Source organism: Atractosteus spatula, chromosome 5, assembly GCF_055471065.1.
Source record: "Atractosteus spatula isolate fAtrSpa1 chromosome 5, fAtrSpa1.hap1, whole genome shotgun sequence".
Classification (NCBI taxonomy): domain Eukaryota; kingdom Metazoa; phylum Chordata; class Actinopteri; order Semionotiformes; family Lepisosteidae; genus Atractosteus; species Atractosteus spatula.
Window position 1 is genome coordinate 17,382,759 of NC_142710.1, and position 23,223 is coordinate 17,405,981.

At 37.9% G+C, this 23,223-nt stretch overlaps 1 protein-coding gene across 1 annotated transcript in view; it reads right to left on the minus strand.

Moving 5' to 3' along the window:
* adamts14 (ADAM metallopeptidase with thrombospondin type 1 motif, 14) overlaps positions 1 to 22,191 on the minus strand; it is a 67,181-nt gene extending 44,990 nt beyond the window's left edge. Inside the window, exons 1-3 of the mRNA XM_088916792.1 lie at positions 22,113 to 22,191; positions 21,213 to 21,601; positions 3,482 to 3,638 (exon numbers count right to left, since the gene is read on the minus strand). Coding sequence (XP_088772918.1) covers positions 3,482 to 3,638; positions 21,213 to 21,601; positions 22,113 to 22,191 — 625 coding nt within the window. The remainder of the gene's footprint in view (positions 1 to 3,481; positions 3,639 to 21,212; positions 21,602 to 22,112) is intronic.
* Positions 22,192 to 23,223: the final 1,032 nt, after the last annotated feature.

The window sequence follows — 23,223 nt, forward strand, 5'->3', positions numbered from 1 at the left end:
AAGAAAATATCAATGATTCACCCAGTAATTTAACCTGCTTTAGGTGAAATTTTCATAACAATTAGAGCAGCTTGCTTATGTTCATAATCTAAGCTTTCTTACGAATTATAACATTTAAAACTGTATATTTAAAATCAGAAGGCCAATGTACAGTATACAGTATATAACTGCTCAGTAGACATGACACAGATTTTCCACAAGTTCATTTGCACATTCAAGGACTGTAATAGAAGCTTTGGCTTTCCAACAGTATCTTCAGTAAAACATATCTGAGACCGCCTTCTATTTCTCATAAGATAAATATAAGATTTCCAATAACTGACTTTTTTATTAATTAAAATGAAGTATGAGACACAAATTTGTAACAAATGCTTAAATGTGTTAAATTAAAATGTAATGTCAAGGCATTTTATAGTTACTTAATGCATTTTAAGTCTTCAGATTTTCTTATTATTATAATAAGTAAACATCCATTTTCTAACCACTTTATTCAATACAAGGTCGAAGGGGACACTAGAGCATATAATATATACACATATTAATAGAAAGTTTAAAAAATAGTGAGACAAACTGATACATCTTCTTTTGCCATATATGTATTACTGCAGTACTGCTTAAAAAGCCAGCATAGTACTAAAAGAATTACTAAAGAGAAGCCATTGACTATTCAAACTATTGACAGAGACAAGTTTCAAAATAACAGCAAGGAACAAGATAACAGAACCCGATTTTTTTAATCTTTTGGTCATGAACAGGAAAACAACTAAAGTATTTTAAAAGAAAAAGAATATTGTACTGGATGATCCAAAATACAAATATAACAAAATTCTGAGACTTTTTTTTATCTACTTTTTGTTTAATTGTTTGTTTCCTAAGAAATTTTCAGTTTCGGTATCTGTAAGTACCACAGAGCTAGAGAGATCTGCCAAGGCAGTGAACTGTACAGCATTCTTTGTCCACAGTAAATATTCGCACACTACCACTTTCCAAAGTGGCTATCAAACAGAAAAAAAAACTGTATTCGTGTAAGACCACAGCATGCTTTCACCCAGAAAAATAAAACCCGAAATACTTTCCACCAAATCTAAACAAACTGCCCCTTGCTAACCAACCACTGAAAGAAGAGGAAAACTCCACCACGTTTCTCCCACAGAGGGCTTGATTTTATAGGAGCTGCTCGGATATAAAACTTCAGCAAGGCACTGGGGTTTTGTGGTAGTGCCTCTTTAAAATTCTAGCCATGAGAGGAGAGAATGTCAGGCAGCGGATTGAGAGTCTGGCTGATGCCAGCAGAGAAAGAAGCTGATTGTTAAATGATAAGTAGTTCAAATGCTTCATTACTCTACTTAGTACCAAGAGCGTAAGCGCATTCAGACAATAATGCAAACAACAGAAACGACACAAAATCGAAAGCCAGGCAGCTGAAATAAAAAGGTCAGAAAATCAAAAGAGAGTCTGGCAAATAAGACCAGCCATCCGCATTCCTAACATGATAAATTAAAAAAGATTCCAGCCTGAATCCCTTTAACAAATCCCCTTAACTGGCATTTACTCATCCAGCTTCTGCCTTGGTGCCCTAACAGGACTCTCGTAGAGCCACTATCTTTTACCAGACTTCAAGGCTAATAGATACGTAGTACAACGTATGTAAAGCAAATGGAAGCATCAGGACCCAGTATCCCCTATATAAGTCAAAGGTCATGAACAGGGATAGCAACGGAAAAGACTCTAAGAAGGTACTGTATTTACATGTTTGCACATCCTTCGAAAACCCAAGTGCACTGTCCTTGTGTAGCGTGAAAAAGTACATATTAACTGACATTGATTAGTAATGACGGATGAACAGCGGTTAATAGTGATTGATTTACTGCTACCTAAAAATAGAAGTGTTAATTATTTTCACAAAAGGCGGTCTCTGTGTCATTCGAGTCACTACCGAACAGCAGGATACGCACTATGATCTTTTGCACTATTAACACGGACACTTTCCTTCACGTAGCACCAGCATCATTTGTAGAAACACTCCCTTAATAATGAACACAAATTCAATGCTGTGCGAAAGGATGTGGTTTGTGTCTCATGAGATGACGCTATGGGAGAAGTCATTAACTGATAATTTTCTGGAGTTATCATACATCAAAGATTTGCAATTGCAGTTTAGGTCACAAACCCAAGATGTACTGTGCTCTAATGTGGTCACTGTATCTGAAGATTTCCACATTTAAGACTGGTACAGTGATAGAAAACAGCAGATGCAAAACATGCAGTAAAGTACAGTTTCATCAGTACTGCTAGTAAGTCATCCAATAAAATAATAATCCTGGCTTCTTTAAGCCCTTTGTAGGTACACCGATAAAGTATAATCCAACTCAATATTACACACAGGTAGAATATGCAGTGATGTACTATAAATCCTTTTTAAATTATTTATAATTTATTTTGTTAAGAACAATACATGCAGGCAAATATTAAATATCCCATCTATCTGGTGTAGATTAATGTCCTAAATTATAAAAGCCTAGCATTTCATTGGTGGAAATTTAAAAATAAGTAAAAAACACTAAATAGCAGATGCATTAAAAAAAGACTTTTAAGTAGTTAATTTTTAGTTTTGCAGTACATAACACAAAAATGACTTTAAATATACAGTAATTAATGTGTGAATTTAAATACAGTAACTCTTAAATAGTGTTAAGTAACATTATTAAAACTGGTAGTTTAATTAAAATCTACCATAACTCACAGCAGCAACTTCTAGCGACAAGTAATGCTGAAATAAACTGCTCGGTACCAGATGTTATGGGTATTGTTTTCAGTAAAAAATCTCTATTGAATTTACAGTGCACCCGGGCCTCTTTTGCTGTAGACTTCCCTGCACATCCACAGGCGCCTTGCATTCCTCATTTTTACCAGCTGGTGATCTGAGCACCGCAGCAGCTGTAATACTGTTGTTATGGTGGAAGCAGTGAAGGGGAGGGGGCCTGCCTATGTACACTGACTGGAACAGCTCCTGAGAGAAAAGTCATATATCCTTCAGTCTGCAAAACCTCCACTGGCACTGGGGCGAGCCTGCTAAATTGAAATACAAGTTCCTATTGTGACAGTTCTCAGGCACGTTGTGCATTTATGGAGTTTGCATATGGAATTTCTACAATGACTGGCAGAAAAGCAGCATAAAATTATTGCTTAAAAATAAAATATCCACAAAGTTTTGTTAATAAAGTGCGGACTTTTCTGTTGTTATTTAGACTTTTAAATAAGAGACTTCAGTAAGCTTGTCATAATTCCAAGTCTTTGAAAATGTTTTTGAAAGACATGTTAGTGTGCTATGACTGTATTTACTTACCACAATAGACTTTCAACACCAAATAAGTATAATAACTTTGACACTTTTTCCTGCATAGCTGTCCTCCCAGTCTGCAAGCACGAAATTAATTCTGCCATTGTCTGCTGGTCTCATGATTCCATATTTCATGCCTACCTTCATTGTGGAGGTCCTCCCTTGTGCTTCCGGATTCCCTTCTGCTGGCAGACCTGCGGTACACCACGTGAACTCGCCCCTTCTCTTCCACTTCCTGCTGCCCCTTCTCTAAGGGCTCAATGAAAAACTCTCCATTATCAGTGCGAATCAGGCCTGCCTGGAAAAAGAGTTCCCCATGTTAGTACTGTCATCTAACTCAAAGGCCTACTGTATCAAGCCAGCCGGATGGCTCCCTACAGCACTGTTCTGGCAGCTCTGTGTGTCAGACTGCACACATCATGGTTTCTGAAGGCGTAAAACTAGACAACTAGGCTGAGAACTGAAGGGAAAAAAAGAAAAAACCTCACACAGACGATGACCTAAGCTTTCATAAATACAGCTTTCAACAGTAGAGATGTTTTTGAAAATGCCTTTGGCAAAGCTTGTTTCTCCAAAACAACAGTCTGTCCATTTTGATTAGAAGAACTGGGTGTCCTGTCCCTGGATCCCCAATTATTTTAATGTAATGGCACCAAGTGGCAAACTCTATAGGAATTTCCTGGACCCAGTAAAGACAATCAATATGTGCTCAGAAAAATCGAAATTTCTTGTTTTAAAGTTAAAATAATTGGTGTCCAGGAATCAAGGACTATATGTCACTACCATATTGCTACAGTACCAGTTAATATGCATTTACACAGCTCTTTTAATGCAAGCCAACTTCTTGCACGCCCAGAAATGGATCTTAAAGCCAGATCCTGATGGAGAATTTCTGAGGTAATATGGGATGCTGCACCAAACTGATAGGACCAATAGGAGTAAACATGCATCACTGTGAGGTGTCCTAGGGTGTCCAAAGTGTTTAACAAGCAAATTAGTATGGTAGTGACTCCAGCCACTGCTGTGTGTTGTTGGGGTTAGAAAGATGAGCTTGTCTAAAATAATAACTTACTGGGAAAAAAGTAACATCTCATTGGAAGAATAATGTGTGTGTATATAGTCACTGGATTGGATTGGATATGGATTATGAGTATGAATATTAAGGAGTTTTTGCCATGGCACAACAACAGGGAGACAGAACCATCTTAAAACATCTAATTCCACCTTAGTATTAAATACAGTGTTTTATTCCACATTAGTACTTTACAGTATGTTGTATATTATATATAACAGGTATATCTGGGTAGTATGGAAAGACACGTCACTGCGTGTGCTGCAAAAGAGCAAGCAGAGGTTAATTCCCAATGGGAAAGTAAGAAGAAAGATGAGAAAACAACGTTTGGGCTGTGGAGCCTCTTCGTGCGGGTGGGTGGGAAAACGAGGCAGGGCAGGAGCTTGAGACCAAGGGGTGAAGTAAGGAGGACAGAAAAGAGAACAACTTTCTGCTTTTCAGCAGGGGATTAACTTGTTCTTTTTATATAATACATATATACATATAAAGGTTACCCTTAGTCTTAGAAGTCATGATAGTTCTGTCTTCCAAATGCTGAAGTATGACAGAAGCTAATATGCATACCCATGATTCATTGTCAATGCATCCTCTTACATAACTGAGTTCTTTGGAAGATACATATATCTGTATATAATAAACATAAAGAGGAAAGAAAAGAGAGAGGAGATGCTCGAAGTGAAGCCACTGGCTCATTACGATGTTGTTCACAGTCTCTGCATTCTCAGCTCCACCATTATAAAGGACATGAAATGTGCTGAAAATAATGTCTTGAACCTCCTTTCTTGTTTGATTTAATGAGCACAGAGAGCCGTCTGGAGCTGTCACTGTTTCAGACTGCGAGACTGCTATATCCTCCACCGACAGGCAGGTGTACCTTGACTGTTCCTAGACTGTTTTGCTTTCACGCCATTTATATACAGCAGATGAACCCTGTGCTTGCTGCTTAAACAAGGAGCTTTTTTTTTACTCTTATCATCTAAAAAATAAACAAACTAGATAGGAAACCAATAAAGAACCAAACAACCAATCACCGCAGTGCAACAAAATGTATACATAAAATTTAGCAAATCAGGCATACAAAGAGATAACCCTCTATACGGACAGCATCACTGCCAAAGATGTCAGATGTTATAGCCTGGCATTGCCAAATCTTTCCTTGATGTTTCTATCAGTCTCTCCCTGTCTCCCTGTCTCTCTCTATAGGTATGTGTATCAGAAGCATCAGAAGCATCAGCTTTCTGAAGTGTATGTTATTGTTCTCCGGTGAAGTTCAGTGATTCCATCATCCACCCACAAAAAAAAAAACATGAATGTCAAAAATGCTCTGTTAATCTTCATTTCAGCCTCTGTGACCTGAAATTTTTGACCTGCCCAAACTTTGGCTGCTGGTGGATAGATATAATTACTGAGATCGGCCTTGCAAGCGGTCAGCGCTGAGACAGTCAGTGGTACGCATGGAGAGACGAACTTCTGTGTCACTGCTCCATCTTGCCTCTACCAGCAAAAGGGAAGCTGGGACAAACTTTCTCATTCTACTCAAAAGACAAAGAGAAAGCTCTGCTGGATTTCATTCTCCCCATGTACAGACTCAGGTTCCGGATAAACAGTTAAACGTTCTACAGCAATTTAAAGACAGCAATACCACAGACTTTTTCAGTACACTGCAAGCTATCATTTAAGCATGCAAATATATATATATCTCCACAAACATTTTGGCAGTCTCGGAATTTAATTTTAGTTGATCCAGGCCTAATTATACTTGGTTTACAACTGTGCAAAGACTGTCAGTCAGTCTTTGTGCAGTTAAATATAAGTGATAGCTTACAAATGTTTGCATTTATCATAATTCTCTTAATATATTCAGACTTATTCTGTCAGAATAAAAACATTAATTATAAAACAATTTTAAAAATTTGGATAGCAGTTGTTGCATAAATTCAGCAAGAAACAGTACATTTCTATAATCTACTGTATAATACACTACTACTGAATTATATATTGCACCACTAGGTTTTATATAAATATAGGCTTCAGTGCTCTATGATATTTATCTTATTTTTGAAGCAGAACATTCATTGTGCAGCATGTATGAAAACACATTTATAAAATTTAGTACTGCATTTCTCACCTTTCCAAACAGTATATTCAGATATATACTCAAGGTTCAAAAATATGAATTTTCACACAATAAAAACTGTTTATCATATCTGCTCTCAAAATACATTAAATAACAGATTAAAATTTCACCTTTCTTCGGAAGTAAACCAACAGCACTGAACGAGTTAAGTGAAAAATACTTCAACTATGTACCGCTTTGGGAACACACTATGCTTAGACCCTGAATATAAGGTAAGTGTTCTCCCAGATTCATCAGTCATCCAAATCAAGATCCCATACAGTAGTTTCAGCTTGCTAATAATATGTAATCTGACAGTAATACTAAGCACAAAAATGTTTAGATGATTTTTCCAAAAATGGCTAAGATGAAGCTCTACAACTTAATTAGGCAAGTCAAATGGATCTCATGTCATCTGAAGGAGGTTGAAGAGTTTTCTTCCTTTCGACAGTAATCCTTAAAAAACCAAAGCAGACAAAGTAGTTCCTAGTTCCTGTAGATGTGTAGACAGATGGAAACAGACTTTCTCTCCAGCTAAAACATTAGGATAAATATACAATCAAGATGGGATACTAACAATAAGGAAGAATGCTAGAGTAAGATTTCTGTATGTTTCTTCATAAAGTGAGAACTGAACTGTGACTGTCTGGCCACAGCTATAAGAATTAAAAACCTGTGAGACAAGAGTAACCAACTCTTAACCAACTTAAAGTTTTTTGTCTGTCATTTTTTAAGTAACCAACAGAATCCTGCTACCAATTTCTTGACTTAAAATTAAATTTTCACAGAATAATTTTTATCACAGACTGGGACAGCCAGTTATCCTTTAGCCCAACTCCGCCATCTAGGGAGATACAAAATGAATAAAATTTAGGTCATAGATGTTACAAAAAGATATTGCTGCTTGGTAATCTGTCCAGACAAGAGCAGCTAGATAAATTCAAAGGCTTCAAGTAATGCCCTACCCTAAGAGGCTGAAGCAACAGAAACTTTTTAGTCCTGAACAAACAAAACTACGAGGTGACCTCAAGCCAAATAGCCTTATGCACACATGCTTCCTTCTCTTCTCTTTCACATGAGAACTGAAAAAGAAAGCATAAGGGCCTTCATTTCAATATCAAGAGGGACAAAGCTCCTACAGGGCAGTGTTCAATTCCATAGCAGCCCAACAAAAAACGACTGCTGTGTTGTCCACACAAGACCCTGCTCCCAGCTCCGCCCCACCACACATCAGCAGCTGACTGTGTCCACCAATCGGAGGTCTTGACCACCGATGACATCATAGAAGGCTGCGCATTAATGGCTGCCACCAGAAGGCCTCATGATCAACTTCTCTCTACAGCAGTAGTAAATTTACATGCCAAGGACTTTATAGTCTTTTATAGTAAATTAGATAGTCATGAATCTGCTTATCCATTATGCAAGAGACAAATGTGTACTAATTATAACATTTGTAAAAATAAAAGAAGCAGATGTAATAGGTCTTTTTCAGCTTCACTACTTTGGAGTCTGGGCAAATGACCCTTGACAAACAATTTAAACATATCGAAAAGTAAAGCACACAGACACACCAAATTCCACACACTAACACTACCAACTTTGTAAATGTATAATCCTTCATTCATTGCCATCCAGTCGGTATCATTTTCAAACCCGTCGGTATCATTTTCCAACTAGTCTGCTTTCAGACTCCAGCTATATTGGTTTGAAAGAAATGGCATGAAGCCTGCAATTTAAAGAACACATTAACTTGTGCACACACGTCTGACCAGGCAAAACCCGGTTCAGGCTCTGCTACAAAAAAGCACCATAAAAAAGCCTACCCCTTTGACAACTCTAAAACCATCTGTAAAAATGTATAAAATCCATCCCACACTTCATGGTGTATTTCCATCTCAATGTGCTGTACAAAGCCAGGATAATACAACAAATCAGAAGACTGACAAAAAAAATATTAAACAAAATAAAAATACTTTTGTGAAGATGACTAACTCTGTGTACTGCATGAAATGCAATTCACAACATATGGCACTAACAGCAAATGAATCAACTAAACACAAATAAAATGCCCAAAAGCTTTAATATGCCTACACAGGCAGAATTAAATGTTTTCAACAAAGATTAGAGTGCACCATCCTGGAGTGTGAGACACATTTAATTTCTGTTCCCTGCCACAGAGCAAAGTTTAACATTTTCATACTACACATCTACTTATAGTCAGTAAGTGCATCAAACAGTACAGACAAACTCATTCTAGTTTAAAACTTCCATGTTCCATTTAAACTTACAACTAAATCCATTTCCTAAAGTTACTTTCTATTAATCTTCTATAACACATGATTAAACTCTGTCATACAACCCTGAGTGTGAATTAAAGCATCTTACTATTACTATAAAATTACACTACTATCATCCAACGGTTTTATTTCAAAACAAAATCAGTGCTGCATATTATAAAAATACATGCATTTTCCCTAAAAATAATAGCATTGCACAATCCTGCAACACCACTTTTTTCTCTGATATTCTGACCTATTTATCAAGTTGCAGATTAGAGACAAGACCTTTTGAATGTCTGTCAACCAGCCATTAAACTTCAATTTGAAATAGACGGCTGATGCTTCCCCTATAGAGTGTGTTTCCATCAGCCTGCCTTCGTCTGTAAAATATAAATAGAAAGCCTTGTTTCGGATTTCAGATCTATATCAAGTTTATATAGCCAGGAAGTATTCTAAGTGCAGACAAACAGAATCCTAAACTTCTTGCAAATGCATTCTGCAATGCACCACTCTAAAAACATTTCACTCTGGATCAAGCTAGCTGGAGACTACGTTCCCATATATTTGAAGAAGAACTGCTTTAGAAACGACTCCATCTCCGAAATATTGCTGACCTTCATTAACCAACAGTGAAATGTTGTTTTTATCTTCTGTTTATGCGTTTGTTATTTGTTAAAAATATTGCATAAATACATTGCATGCTTATCAAACAGACTGATCATTAGTCCAAGACAGTAATGTTATCAACTTAAAACAAAAACAATTATTATTACTATACCCAGGTTGTGCCATTTCAAATTAACTGGTATGTACAGAATCATAACTTACAGTAAGAGATTCGAAAAATATTAGAACACACCTTCAACTTTTATAAATACACTATTCCTAGTTTCTGCATGTCTGCTTGAAAATGTACTCGCATTTGAAGCTGCACGACCCTATTGGAATGGTTTAACTCTTCAGCAGAGACGCCAATAAATGATTTTCAGTATGAAGCTATAAAAGCAATGCATATGACAGGCTGTCCATAAAACAGCACTGATCTGAATATATGAACATAGAATAAAGGGAGAATGTGGTACAGAGATTTGCTTAAAGTTTTTTGTCTGTCATTTTTTAAGCTTTTGAAGTCTGAACACTGTCAAACAGGAGCTCAAATGACAGAAACATTTAACATGAGGATTCCTATAGTTAGTGCCTGTCCTCCTAACAGAAGTACTCCTACACTCAAGAACAAAGCAAATATTCGAATATAGAGCTGGGCTGTGCCTGTTTCCTATTCAGTGGAACACATTCAATTTATTGGTCCATAAAGGTATCTACCAATATACCTCAGTGTTCTCAAGACTGCGCTGTCTCGCAACTCATCACCCGAGAAAGGAAAATAACATCTGTTGAACATTCTCCAAGTAGCTCAGGGAAAGAATACATCTTCCTTTCTTTTGTATTCAAAGGCATTTTATTCTTGTGCCATTTATGACAGCTTTCATCCAATGCAACATCCCTAGATGATGATGGCTTAATTAGACCATTTCATTAAAATAATGATTTTAAAATGATCAACTCTATGACTAGAGCCTAGTATGCATTTGAGCTACAAATGAGAGGGCACAGTGGGGCATGATATTGTGTTCTGTCCTTTTCATCTACATACACAACACACTAATATCCAACCGCTTCCAAACGCATCAAATTGGAAAGGATTTTAAAAGCCACGATTCTATGTGAAAAGCAAGTGAGGAGCACTACTTCAAGGGTTAACAAAGTGTACTGTTGGATTCCTCAGACGCACAGCTGTTCCGACACAGATGTTGCAGCTGACGAGCCCATAAAAAATAATTATAAAGTATTCATTTGAAATACATAAAACAACGTGTCCCTGACACCACCAGGTTTGCACAATCAAGCTCTCTCTGGGGTTAGCCGTGGTAAGAAAAGTGTGAACTATTCATTATTGAATTTTATGTACAGTCTACACGGGTTTTAATGGGAAAGTCTCACAGAGGTCTGCTAAGTAGGGATCAAATTTCAAGCTCCCCACTTAATCAACTCAACACTGTTCAATTTGGAAAACTTCCCACAAACACTTAGCCACGGGACAGCAGAGGTATGCCCTGCACATATCTTTCTCACGTATCCTTTGTGCAACAGGCAAGGTGGTAATGATGCAATCAAAAAATAAATAAAGCAGATGTCTAATTAAACATCAAAGTCACTTGTTACTTCCCTGCCGATGTGTCTTTCAGTCAGCAGAGGCAGGTGACAACAACTTAACTAGGTACAAGAATAGAGTAGGAAGTCACACACAAGAAAGCCAGGATAGTAACAGGGGGCATCATATCCATGCATAGGAGAAACAGATAAGAGTGTAGATAAACAATGGGACCCTGCATAGGCAAGGGCAGTGAATCAGGGCAAATTCATTTTTCTTCAAAAATTGATTCATTGATAGGGATACAGCAGATATTAGACTTCTGCTATTTCTATAGATTTTAAACTATCTAAATACAAAAGAATCCAAGCAAAGTGTGCAACTCATCTATTTTCAAGACACAATGTTTGACAATGATCAAAGAGATGTTGTTATCATGTGAAATGTGTAATAAAATGCTGAGTGAGGGTTTTAATTATTCAGGTTTATTGTGTAGACTTTACTGTGCAAAAAAACATTAATACCTGAGCATGTTTTCTTTGTTCATAGACTTTAAATAACAAATCAAAGTAAGTTCTCAGAATCTCATTCAGTGTTCACAAAAGGTCATGGTAAGACTCCTCTGTCTCCTGTCTGGATATGTTAAATGTGACTGAAAATTAGGAAATGCAAATAAATGATGCAGTGATCAAAGTGTGAGTGGAAAAAATGTGCAAGTGTTTTAAGACCGAGAGCTCATAGGACAGACCCTGAGCCAAGAGATTTCTGAGAATTATGTTATAGGAGTTATTGTAAATGTATCCAGAGTTTCTCCCATGTTTTGATGCCCTGCCACTGTACATAAGGATTTGTGTTTGTTCTGGTTGTGGCAATGTAAGTGAAGTCAATCAGTTGAATTGGAACCACCTGTGGCACTAGCTATATACCACTGAGGTGCATGTGGAGCTGGTGGAACTCCAAAAGATTAATACTGCATGCGCACACACACCCAAGCTTCATACATCTGTGATTTTTTTACATGACCATTTGTAAGTCATTAATCTGTGAAAGTACTTGTTCAGCAGCATAAATTTGCATACATTTTTTTGTGTTTGTGTAATAAATGTTCTAATACCAAGAGAAAAGTTTCCTGCCCAGCAACACAGTAATGCGTTGACCCACCTTTTAAAGTATACATTATAAGGACATAAATTATTAGGTGAATGATTAAAAAATTCTTGAAGAAATCCACTTTCCCAGCTTCAACACAGCTTCAACATGGCTGAATAGCATGTTCTAGACTCCCACAAGCCTTTGTGCAGAAATGTGTTCTTGTTTAGTCTCCAATGTACATCTTCTCAGTTATCACTGTGCTCGTTTGTGTGTCACTTCACCTAGAAGAAGTCCATTGGGTTGACTATGTGAATGCATTTGACGATTCTGAGTACCTGAATCACGTTCCCTCACATTCTCTTGTGTTCAAGACTAAAGGCATTCAGTTCCTTTAACTTAACAATGGAAAACATTCCTTTAAGGCAAAGATTTAACTTTGTTTCCCTGCTTTGACCTGATACCTACTGTACCTATGCTGTAACACTGCTGTCTGAGTCTTAGATACTCTGCACCCTTCTTCTGTTTTGACTAAGTGTTGTTCTGTGGTAATAAAAAAACTTGATTTGAATGTGATATTCAAATGAAGATTTTGTTGTTTTGTCATAAGGCACTTGGTAATCCTAATAGATGTAAAATATTGTATTACAAAATGTGCCATTTTAGCTTTATAGCTACTTACAGATTAACCGATTGTGCTCATGAGAAGGAACACCTAACAATGAGGCTATCACATCTGATGGATCACATCATCATCACTGTACAGTTATCATTAGGAAGCTGTTGTCAATGTGAATTAAGGATTGATGCATGACAAATGTGTTTCATCTCATCCAAACTGGGCTGTATTTTTTGTTTTCTTAAGAAAATAATGAATTTTGAGCAAACTTGTTGATGCTCATAAACCATAACACACATACAGTATTATAACACCACGGTGTCTTGTGCACGGTAGGTTATAGTAGTAAATTAGTAGTATATTTGTAAATTTGAGCAGAATATGCTGATATCCTGCCAGAATATTATCATGCCATATGTATGTGTAAAGTTTAATATGTCACAGAAGCACTAAAACATTTGAACTCCTGCTCTATGCTTTGAAAAAATCAATTTTTTTTCAGAAGATAATCTTGAGTGATTTGTCAGGACTTCAGCTACAATACTAAACACTTTCATAATCACTTCTAATCCCTTCAATACTGATGACAACGTGATTTGAATGACATCATTCGTTTCGAAACTGGAAACAATGACTGAAGTAGTGGCGATTTCTGCTTTTTTCATCACCTCATTTCTCTTTTTCTTGTTCTTTTTATTTGATGTTTCTATCACACTGTATTTGTACTGTTCTTTCACACTGTATTTTTACTGTTCTTTCACACTGTATTTGTGCATTCCTCTGTAGCTTACCATCCTCTCCTGCCTATCCAGATATTGATAGAAAATCCTGTGCGATTTGTTTGGGAAGAGTAGCAGTCAGTTGCTATCTAAAGCATGGTCCATATGGTGCTATCTTGCTGCTCTAGGACTAGACAGCGAGCCAGGACAGTGCCATGATTCTACATCAGTCACTCTTATTCGTCTGAATCCTCGGTAAACTAATTAAAACTGGCTGGCTATAACATGTTCAATAACGTTGTCCTGCCTGGTCACCCATTAAAGTGAAGGCAGATTACATCAGAACAATATCTGGCCGACTGTTCCAGGGAACAGGTCAAATCAGTGAGGATCAAAGATCTCTCCAAGCTGAGGGCTCTCCAATATGATTGCAGAAGACATTGTTGAGAGATGATAGAAATCTCCAACTAACTATAATACACAGATTCAGTAGTGCTATCATACAGACACCAAAGCAACCCTTTTCAAAATAACACCCTTCTGTCAGAGCTACAAAGCAGAGAACTGCCCTTCATACCAAACAACCTTCAGTTTTCTTTTACCTGCAGCTGGAAACCAGAACACTATGTTCTTAATTTATCTTAATTTACCCCATAATAAATAAAATTTACTGCACTGCCCTCATAGTCTTCCAAAGCAAAATTACTCCAGTTAAAACTAAAAAAAAAACATAGATGTATTTTTTTTAATAATGCAATTGCCAACACTATTTCTAAAAAGAAAAACAAAGCCTAGGCCTTTTTCATGTTTTATCATTCTCAAATGTTGAAAGCATGCAGGGTTCTTCAAAATAGCAATTACAGGGAGTGACAGACCTTGAGAGAGTGTGAGGAATCAGAATCAGTTTCATTCACCAACCAGAAATTGCAAGACAGATCATACAAAAAGGTACTGTATAATGATTCAAAAGTAGATAGACCAGCAGCAACTGGTCTCAGTTAGATTATCAAAGTCTAATGGCCTTAACGTCTTGCTTTGCAAACTTGCATTTATCATATTGCTTTTAACTTTTATAATCTTGGTTTGCACTTTATGTGTATTTGTTTAATGCAGCAGGAAGCAAATAATCTACAGTAATCACATTTTTCGCCATTTAACATGAAAATCTTCCCTGCTACTGTAAAGAGTTAAAATTATTCTATTTAAAAACATTTTGACGATAGAGCAACAACTAACGTGTCTGCTGCAATAGGTATGATCCAGCAATTCCAATTAGGAGCAGGAGAGAGAGCACTGACAGTACAATACACTCCCATGTAGTAGCAGAGTAGTTCAGACAATAACTGTTCTTGTAGATCATATTCAAGTCTGATGTACAAGCATCTGCAGTTTTGATTTTGAATTAGTCACAGAAACACAATTCAATTTGTAGCCCGCCAGATGTGCCATAAGTCATGGTACTCCAACAAGCCACATCTGTCCCATGGAGCAATCAATGTCTGTCGTGCTGTCCATTCATTCGCAGCAGGACCTCAACAAGGCAGGAAACACAGTACATTAGACAGCTTTTAGATCTGAGTGATTTTGACAGTCAATAAATCTGCATAGCAAGTACAAGAGCTGAGGTCAGCATAAATCCATATTTCAGTTACCACAGTAAAGAAATAAAAATCAATCCCCCCTGGGTGTGCTGTGCAAAATTCACTCTCCATTCATACTGCTGTCCTTATAAGAATAAAGGACTCATAATTTCAGCATTAAAATAACAAGAGGCCTGTAGAAAGAGAAATAACAGAGAACACCTAATCCTTGGGATCAGTACAGAATGAGTTTAATTCTCTTTCTGGAACTTACTTTCCATCTTGGGGTGTTACCCAGACTCCATGTACAGGTATTCCATGTATTAGACATGTGATAGTAAAATACAGTTCTTCCTTTTACTTGTTTTCTATATGAGTAATTAAACGCATGCTTGATCTATGACAATTTTCAGTCTTCAGTATTCCATCACTAAAGCAGATTCATTACTGGAGATTTACCGCATGAGTGAAAGGATGTCTATTGATTTTTTTTTCCCTATAACTGAAACATGCTGCCACAATCAATAATTATTGTCTCGGTTTCCCATTAGTATTCAGTGTAAGGCCTTGCTGTACTGCCCTGTTCTTTTGGAATAGGCTATGTTAATGAATGAATGGACTCAGCTGAAGATGGTGAGAGAAACAGAACTTTGTTTTCGAAACAACTGGTCCTGTGCATCATTTGAACCTGTTGTGAATTTTTCCCCACAATTGCTGACTGAAAGGACTATTGATGTTTCCTTCTCAAACCTTTCCATCTAGACTCTCCTTTGTATTGTTCTAGAACTATGTTTCTTTTTTAATTACATGGGGCCATGATTTCTGGGTATTATACCCCCACTAATTGATGATGACCTCTCTTTTACAGCTTCTTCCAAATCCAACATATTAAATACTCTCTTCCTTTCTCATACTTCCTTAGACTTCTCATTTATGCAACAATGAGACTGACTTCCAAAGCCAAACCCTAGAAACTCCAAATAAACAATTTCCACATCCGGAAAATCACACTACAATTGTTATTCCATTCTACCTCAACATCCTTCCTATTCCCAAAGTCATCAAACAAAACCAGTTTCTGGGATGGCTTTTCAACTGGAACCCTTTTTCGAGACCAAGCAATCATCTCATACTGCCGATCACCTAATCTAGGCAGCCTTCTTCTCTACAGTTCCATGAAAACGCACACAGCCGTCGTCCATGACTGGACATTGTGCTGCACCAGAAGCTGTCATGTTACCTGCCGTACATATACTTAGTTCAGGTGGGTAGCTGCGTCAGCATGCGTAGGCTGCAAAGGAACAAGTATTAGGTGAGAAGAAAGAAAGAGAAGAAGAGAAGAAAGAAAACACAACGTTTCGGCTGTGGAGCCTGCTTCTTTCTTCTCTTTTCTTTTCTTCTTCTCTTTTCAGCATGGAATAAACCTATTACTTGTACATATACTTATACAGTAGGATACATACTGTATACATGCCTCGGTGATCAGTTCAAAATCAACTGGAGGGCATCATGATTGTTCAACAATATTGATTGCATCTCTTGTAGAAAGTGCCCAGCCATTTACACTGGCGAAACAGGAAGGCTGGACGACCATTTCAGGGTCCACGTCAGAGCAGTGATGATCATGCAGTAGACCTCTCCAAACCCATAGTGCCCCCACTTCACTTCTCCCAGCCACCACTACAGTGACCGTTCTGTCCGTGGTCTTTCACAGGATTCAAGAAATACATCAGAAGTCAAAATTATCCTAAACTAGGTTTGCACCTTCCCTCAGCTCTCAAATGTCGAGTCGATTCTTTCTAAATCTCTCCAATCGTTTCCAGATTCCAGCCTGTCACATGTCCCCTGGAATTCATCTCCCAGATTTCCATCTCTTTCAACCTACTTCTCACCTCCTGTACCCAGCCTCAATCTCCAGCTCTTGCTCTTATATTTCTTCATTCTCTACAGCTCATATTTTGTGCTTTTCTTCTTTCCTTTCTCTACAACCTCTTCTTGCTCCATCGCAGCCCACACAGTGACATGGCACCCCTCTCTTATCATTTTATATGTAATAATAATACTCAACTGAGCAAAAGGGTGATTAAAAATCTCAATTAAGATGCACGATCTTCTCCAACAGTTTGAAAATGTTGTTCATTCTGAACCCACACCTCCTTATCCCTATATTTGTAATTAAAAGTTTTAAGAGGACTATGAGCAATGTCTTAACTCTCTTAAAGTAAAACTTTTCCTTTATTTTAAAGGAAATAAACGTACTACATTTGCTGTACATTCATACCAAGAAAAACAAGGTTCCTGAAAAAAATTAATCGATGGGACTTGTGTTTCACATTCTTTGAACCACCTTTGGTCATTAAGGACAATAGGCGCCCCTTGGCATCACAAGAGAATATGCCAAATATGTCACTACAGCTGAGTCAACTAGCGAACATATTCATTCTTTCCTTGAAAAGACACTTTTATTTTTATTTTCTCTTTTTGCAGGGGTGGGATTCTCTACCAGGTTCAAACATGGTCCTTAAAAAGGGTCCTTATTTAACAAATCTTCACTTTTTGGGGGCTTGAAAACCATGACAAGGTTTAAGGGCTGGTCTTGAGAAACCTTAAGAGTGTCTTTCATGTGTGGCCTCTGATAGGATCGGATGGTGCTGAAGGGGTGAATGTTGGTATACAGGATGGCATTGTCCAGTGTGGCTAGCAGCTCTTACCTCCAGGGCCACTGAATGACTCCTGAGTGAATGTTTTCATTGTTTGCCTGGGTGTCTGTCTAACACTGGTAAGCTTATGCTTGCTTCCAAAAAAACAATAGTTCTTATGCAGGTCTAAATGCCTACAAGCTAAACTGATGCAGTTAAATAAGACATCGCATGCTGCTTACAGACACTGCCTAGTTGTGTAGCCTGGACTACACGACGGCCAGGCTACATCAGCGTCCAGGAAAGGAAAACTTTAGCCTGATTGTTCTCATTAACGTCTGAAAACTGCAACAGACTTCCAACGTTAAAACAAATATAAACTCTTTTAAAATAAACTTAGCTAAATTAGTACCAGCACATGTCATTACAGTACCACCTTGGCTTTTCCTTTCCTGAACCCTAAGAAAACTGACTCTTCACCCCATCACCAAAATAAATGACCATATCACCATAAACCATAAATTATCACCATAAAGCTAGTCGACATTATAATTAAATAAATGATTACTATAATTTAGCAAAATAAATAGGCCTACTACCGTCTGTCTGAGTTCATGAAGGTTATAGGTTTGTGGATTGGAAACCAGGTGGCATCTATCAGTTCTTTTTTTAGATTGAACAGATAATTTCTCATGATCTACTGCTTTTTCAGATACTCTTTTCCCTAAAATTCTCAAGGGATAAGGTGGTTTAAGAATGGACATACCATTAGTGGTGCTTTATTTTGTCCTTGGATGTGGTTGAAAAGGTCACTGATTCAAAAGGCATTTTAATTACAATTCCATGCCTGCTCTCGGCATTCTCAGGTCTTTCTGGGGTGACAAGATTCATTTTTGAAGAGGTTTCAAGTTTCAAAGTTGTCAAACATCTACAGGCGGCTCTTGAAAGAAAAGAAACAATATAGGCCTTTATTTCATAGCACAGGTGATCATATTTCTGTTGTGGCACAAATATCCTTGACGACTGGCATATTTTGTATCTTCTAAAAAGCTTTGTCCTACAAGAATTTAGAACTGCCACCAAATGAGCAAATCAAATACCTACATTTACAATATATTGACATATTTTTTCTTGAATTTTGTCTTCATGAAAACTTCTTGTAGAGACATGTGACTAAATTGGATAATCCACCACACCAGATTTAGAGCCAGTGAGCTAGTTTTTTTAATACTATTATCTCTAGTTTTGAGTCTCCATTTAGTGTGAAGCATATACTTTTAACCTTGCACATTTCAATGAATGTAAAGCAATACAATTTAACCACAACACAGTCCCTGAGGTGTCCGAAGCACGCACAAACCACATTTAAACCAACCTCGATCCACAGTAGTGGATTCCCAAAGAACGCTTATCCTGGACTGATTTTGGACCATTTGTTTTCCAAGGGGTTGTTAAAGGTTGTTATTACCTTTAAGGTACAATCAGCTCTCCCCATCCCTGGGGCTTTCTGAAACGCACTAGAAGTAAATTGTCACTAAGCAACTCAGACCTCCTGATTTCGAGCGCCATGAAGATGGTTTTCAAGACAAAACCTCAAATGCTCTGATGGAAGTGATCAAGGCTACGGAACCTGTGGGAAAAAAACTGAACAGAACACATAGAGGAAGATGCTGCAGCTCCAGCAGACCCTGAAAGTTCTTTCAGAATTCCACTTCTTAGACAGAAAGCTGTATAAATTAACAGACACTTTTCCACTTGCTTCAAAGTATCATTACAGCTTTGTTTGAACAGAGAGAGAACACCCCCCCACCTCCTCCCCAGTGTTCAATGTTAGCTTTCATGAATGAAGAATCTAAGGAGGTTAGATTGAGGATTCTAGGCTGGATGCCTTTAAAGAAACTAAAACAACTCTGGAAATATTTTATTATCACATCAATTTATGAGATATGGAAGACACCTGATTATAGTTTCATTTCGTATCAACATTGTTTTTTCTTCTCCTGCAAAGGTTTTGTGGTCCTTCGCAGTTGTAAGATCTCCACAAATGTCATATGGTCCAAATGAAAGCCTAAGGTCATCGAATTCAAATGATGACTTCCTGATTAGATCTTGGCAGCCTTTTATAGATTTTCTCTAACAATAGTGCACGCTGTTAGAGCTTGCCAGTCGAACATTTTGGCAGAAAAAAACACTGGCAATTGGTAAATCCTGTCTTTCTGGCATTATCTCACACTAAATATTTAAACCATTCTCTCCTGAAGACAAATAAAAACTCAAAAATAGCAATAGCAGAAAAGCAGATTCACAAAAGGTGACTTATTTAAGATGAAATATCGACTGAGAGTACATGGTTTGTAAAACAGACATAATACTGGCCTGACCTCAGAATTACCCTGTTCTGTATCTGTAAATGCTCAGTATTCGCTCCTTGCATTTCTGTTAGACCTGAGTTAAGTTTTAGACAGAATTTGTTTAAACACAGCTTCGGTACAGCTTCAACTCCTCGGTGTCAAAACGAGACTTAATATGAAGACCACAATTGGTGACAATGGTGTCACGTTAAGACACTGCACAGGCAGTTGGCACGATTTGCAGGTCACACCTCTTTTCCAGAAGAAAGCCAATCAGCACACAAAACCAGATTTACCAGACAGCATGTGGCTACTATTTCCTTCATTATTTTGCTGGCTCTCATAACCTCAGTACTAATCACTGGGACTGTGCTTTTGTCTTCTCAAAGGCTCCCTGGGCAGAATAAAATTCTTTTGAACTACCAGCATTAATTAGTTCCGAATGAAATGCAGGACAAAATCAGACACAAGACAATTCTCATTCCTTAATTAATAATTATACTTTGGAGTTACGTAGGGTTGCCAATTGGCCCAAGATCAACTGGACACTTTGAGACAGGATGGGGCTTGCATATTGCCTCCATACCGAAACGTGAAAGTGTTAACGAAGTGGAATGACGTCATTGGTTTATTCTCTTTTTGTCGGCCAATCTTTCTAGTGATCAAAGCACGTGTGAATGAAATGGATGTACTGTAACTGACAGAGGGCGAATCCAAGTTCACAATAGGGCTAAACTGCAAGATAAGACCAATACAGCAAGAGAAATAAAGCAAATACAAAGTATTCATGACAGAGTTAGTTTTTTCCCCCCGTAACAGTACTGTAGATATATTTTAATGCTGCCTTGTGATAATTAGCGTACTTTCTCAAACTGTCCGACTGTTCCGGCTTCAGTTGACAACCCTGGGTGTTCGGTAATCCTGTTTGGCATCTGTACCGTACCTACTTACTATTCCACGAGGAGAAAGAGATAAACTATTTTAGGAGTGTCGCAATCAGACTTGTGCGCTTCAGCATAGCCACACCTCGTCGCTTTCAGGGACACCAATGGCACGCTATTCTGCTACATTAAAAGGCTTTCGAAGCTAGCAGGGCAAAAACGCCGATGCGTAACTTAAAGAAGAATTCCGTTTGGGTACCTAAGCTAAGAACGTCGCAGGATTAGTCCTTCCCTTGAACAAGTTATTGCAAATTTTTGCCACTGAACATGTGAGACAAAATTACCATCTTAACTTTACATGAAGAAGAAACTCACCAGTCCGTCACAGTTGCTTATAGCCACTGTCGCCTTAGGCATGTCCGTTACATCCCCAGTGAAAACGCAATCACCATGAACGCGTCCCTTAGAAATGTTTTCAAAGTCTTCTTGCCATTCCACAAAGGCCCCCGGCGCAACAAGCCTCCTGTTGGGTTTTAGACGTAAATGCAAATCCCTCCCAAAAACGGTGACATTGAAAAACAACTGTTCACCCGTCGAGTCGTTTGTGTGGGTGTCGGGGGCGCTGCGGGCCACTCTCCTCCTGGAGGGCGACCCGGCGCCTGTACTTCCAGCTGCTGAGACCACGTGAGAAATATACCGGCCCTGGGAGTCAGTGCTGAACGGCACGATAAGACCATATTCACTTAAACTTCCAGAGAGATTAGCTGATGGAACAAACACGCACGTCAGGGAGACATTCATTGGAAAAACTTTAATACAGCAGTATATAGTGAGCACTGTACATCTGCGAGCAGAAATAATATGCTTACTAAGAAATATCTTTAAAGACGTTACTGGTTTTATAACAAGCGGTACATGACCCGTATTAGTGATCAAAAGCTGTATCGGGTTTTTATTAATTAATTAATCTAGACTTCTACCAATTTTAAAACAGTAAATTGTATTCAGAATTTGCTTTTTTTCGTTGCAGTCTCTTCCTCTGTAAGACGTTTGTTAAAAATTAAATTCATGAAAATAATCATTTATCGGTATCAGAACAAAAAGCCACACAGCTTATTTTTAATGCATAATGAACTACCTGAACACCTGCCAAAATTCACCTTCTAGAAAGGTGTCCTCAAGCTAAAACTGTTACTTTAATTGCATTACATTGTTGGTACTGTAAAACGAATTGTAATTGAATAAATACAGTCAACAAGTAAGCAAAACGCTCACCTGAAGGTTTTGCAGCTTGCCAGGAATCCAAAAATAATAAACTAACAAAACTGGACAGTATAAAATAAATACAATCCATCGTGAGGCAAACGGGAATAACGTTTTCTTTTGAATTTACAGCCACTTTTTTTTTTTGCTGAAATGCACACTCTTCTTGGCCCTAGTTAATTTTCATAGGAAAAGTTCTCAATGTGCTGCTGCAGCCAAACTGCCAAGCATTCTGAACGTCACCCTAAACTCTAAACTGACGGATATTCATAAGTTGTTCCAATCTTTTGGCCTCTGTTGAACTGTGCATAAACCGGGACAGCCCCATCCATTTAGGAAGAAAAAAAATCGGCAGTGTTGGTGACGACATCTCCCCAGCTAATCACAGAGTTGAGTGAAGTCTACACTGTGAGCAGGAGATCGGGGCTGTTTGGGTTTCGGGGTCTTTATTGCTGCAAACTATGTAGGTGTAGATTTTTTAGAGAGAGACAGACCTGTGGCGGTACCAGTGTTTACTGAAGAGGAGGGAAGGCTCGCCGTGCACAATTACGCATTGACTGCAATTTTTGTCCTTAAAGTTTTTTTAGTTTAAAGAGTGCCGCGCACGTTAAGAGTTCTGAAAATAGTTCAAGGCCAATGATAGGTAAGGAAACAACTTCGGGTTCTTGTAATGTACAATTACATTTTTCAAGGGTTGAGTGCAGAGGTGCAGTTTTAGCGTTGTGAAGTGCGCGCTGTTCCACATATATTTAAAAATAACTCGGCTAGTTTGTCCATCCGTATCTGTCGCGATATCGTGTTTTTTTTTAATGAAAACGACAATAACAGGCACAGACAAAGACTGTAAGGGATTTACCCAGAGAGAAACCAGCCCACTTTAATGTAGCACATTGGGGGTTTATTTTCTTGTTTTAACCAGTGAAGTATAGGGCATGCTGCACTTTTGTACCATTCTGAAAAAGAAACTTCTTAAGTCATGCAGCGCCTTGGTAGACCTTAATCACCCGAAAGTGAAAAACAGTGCTATTATAATTTACTTCCTCTATCATACTCATTTGTAATGTGATGAAAGTCTATTTTTTGCGCATGCGAGCTGGCAATAAATACTGGTATATCCTTTCCC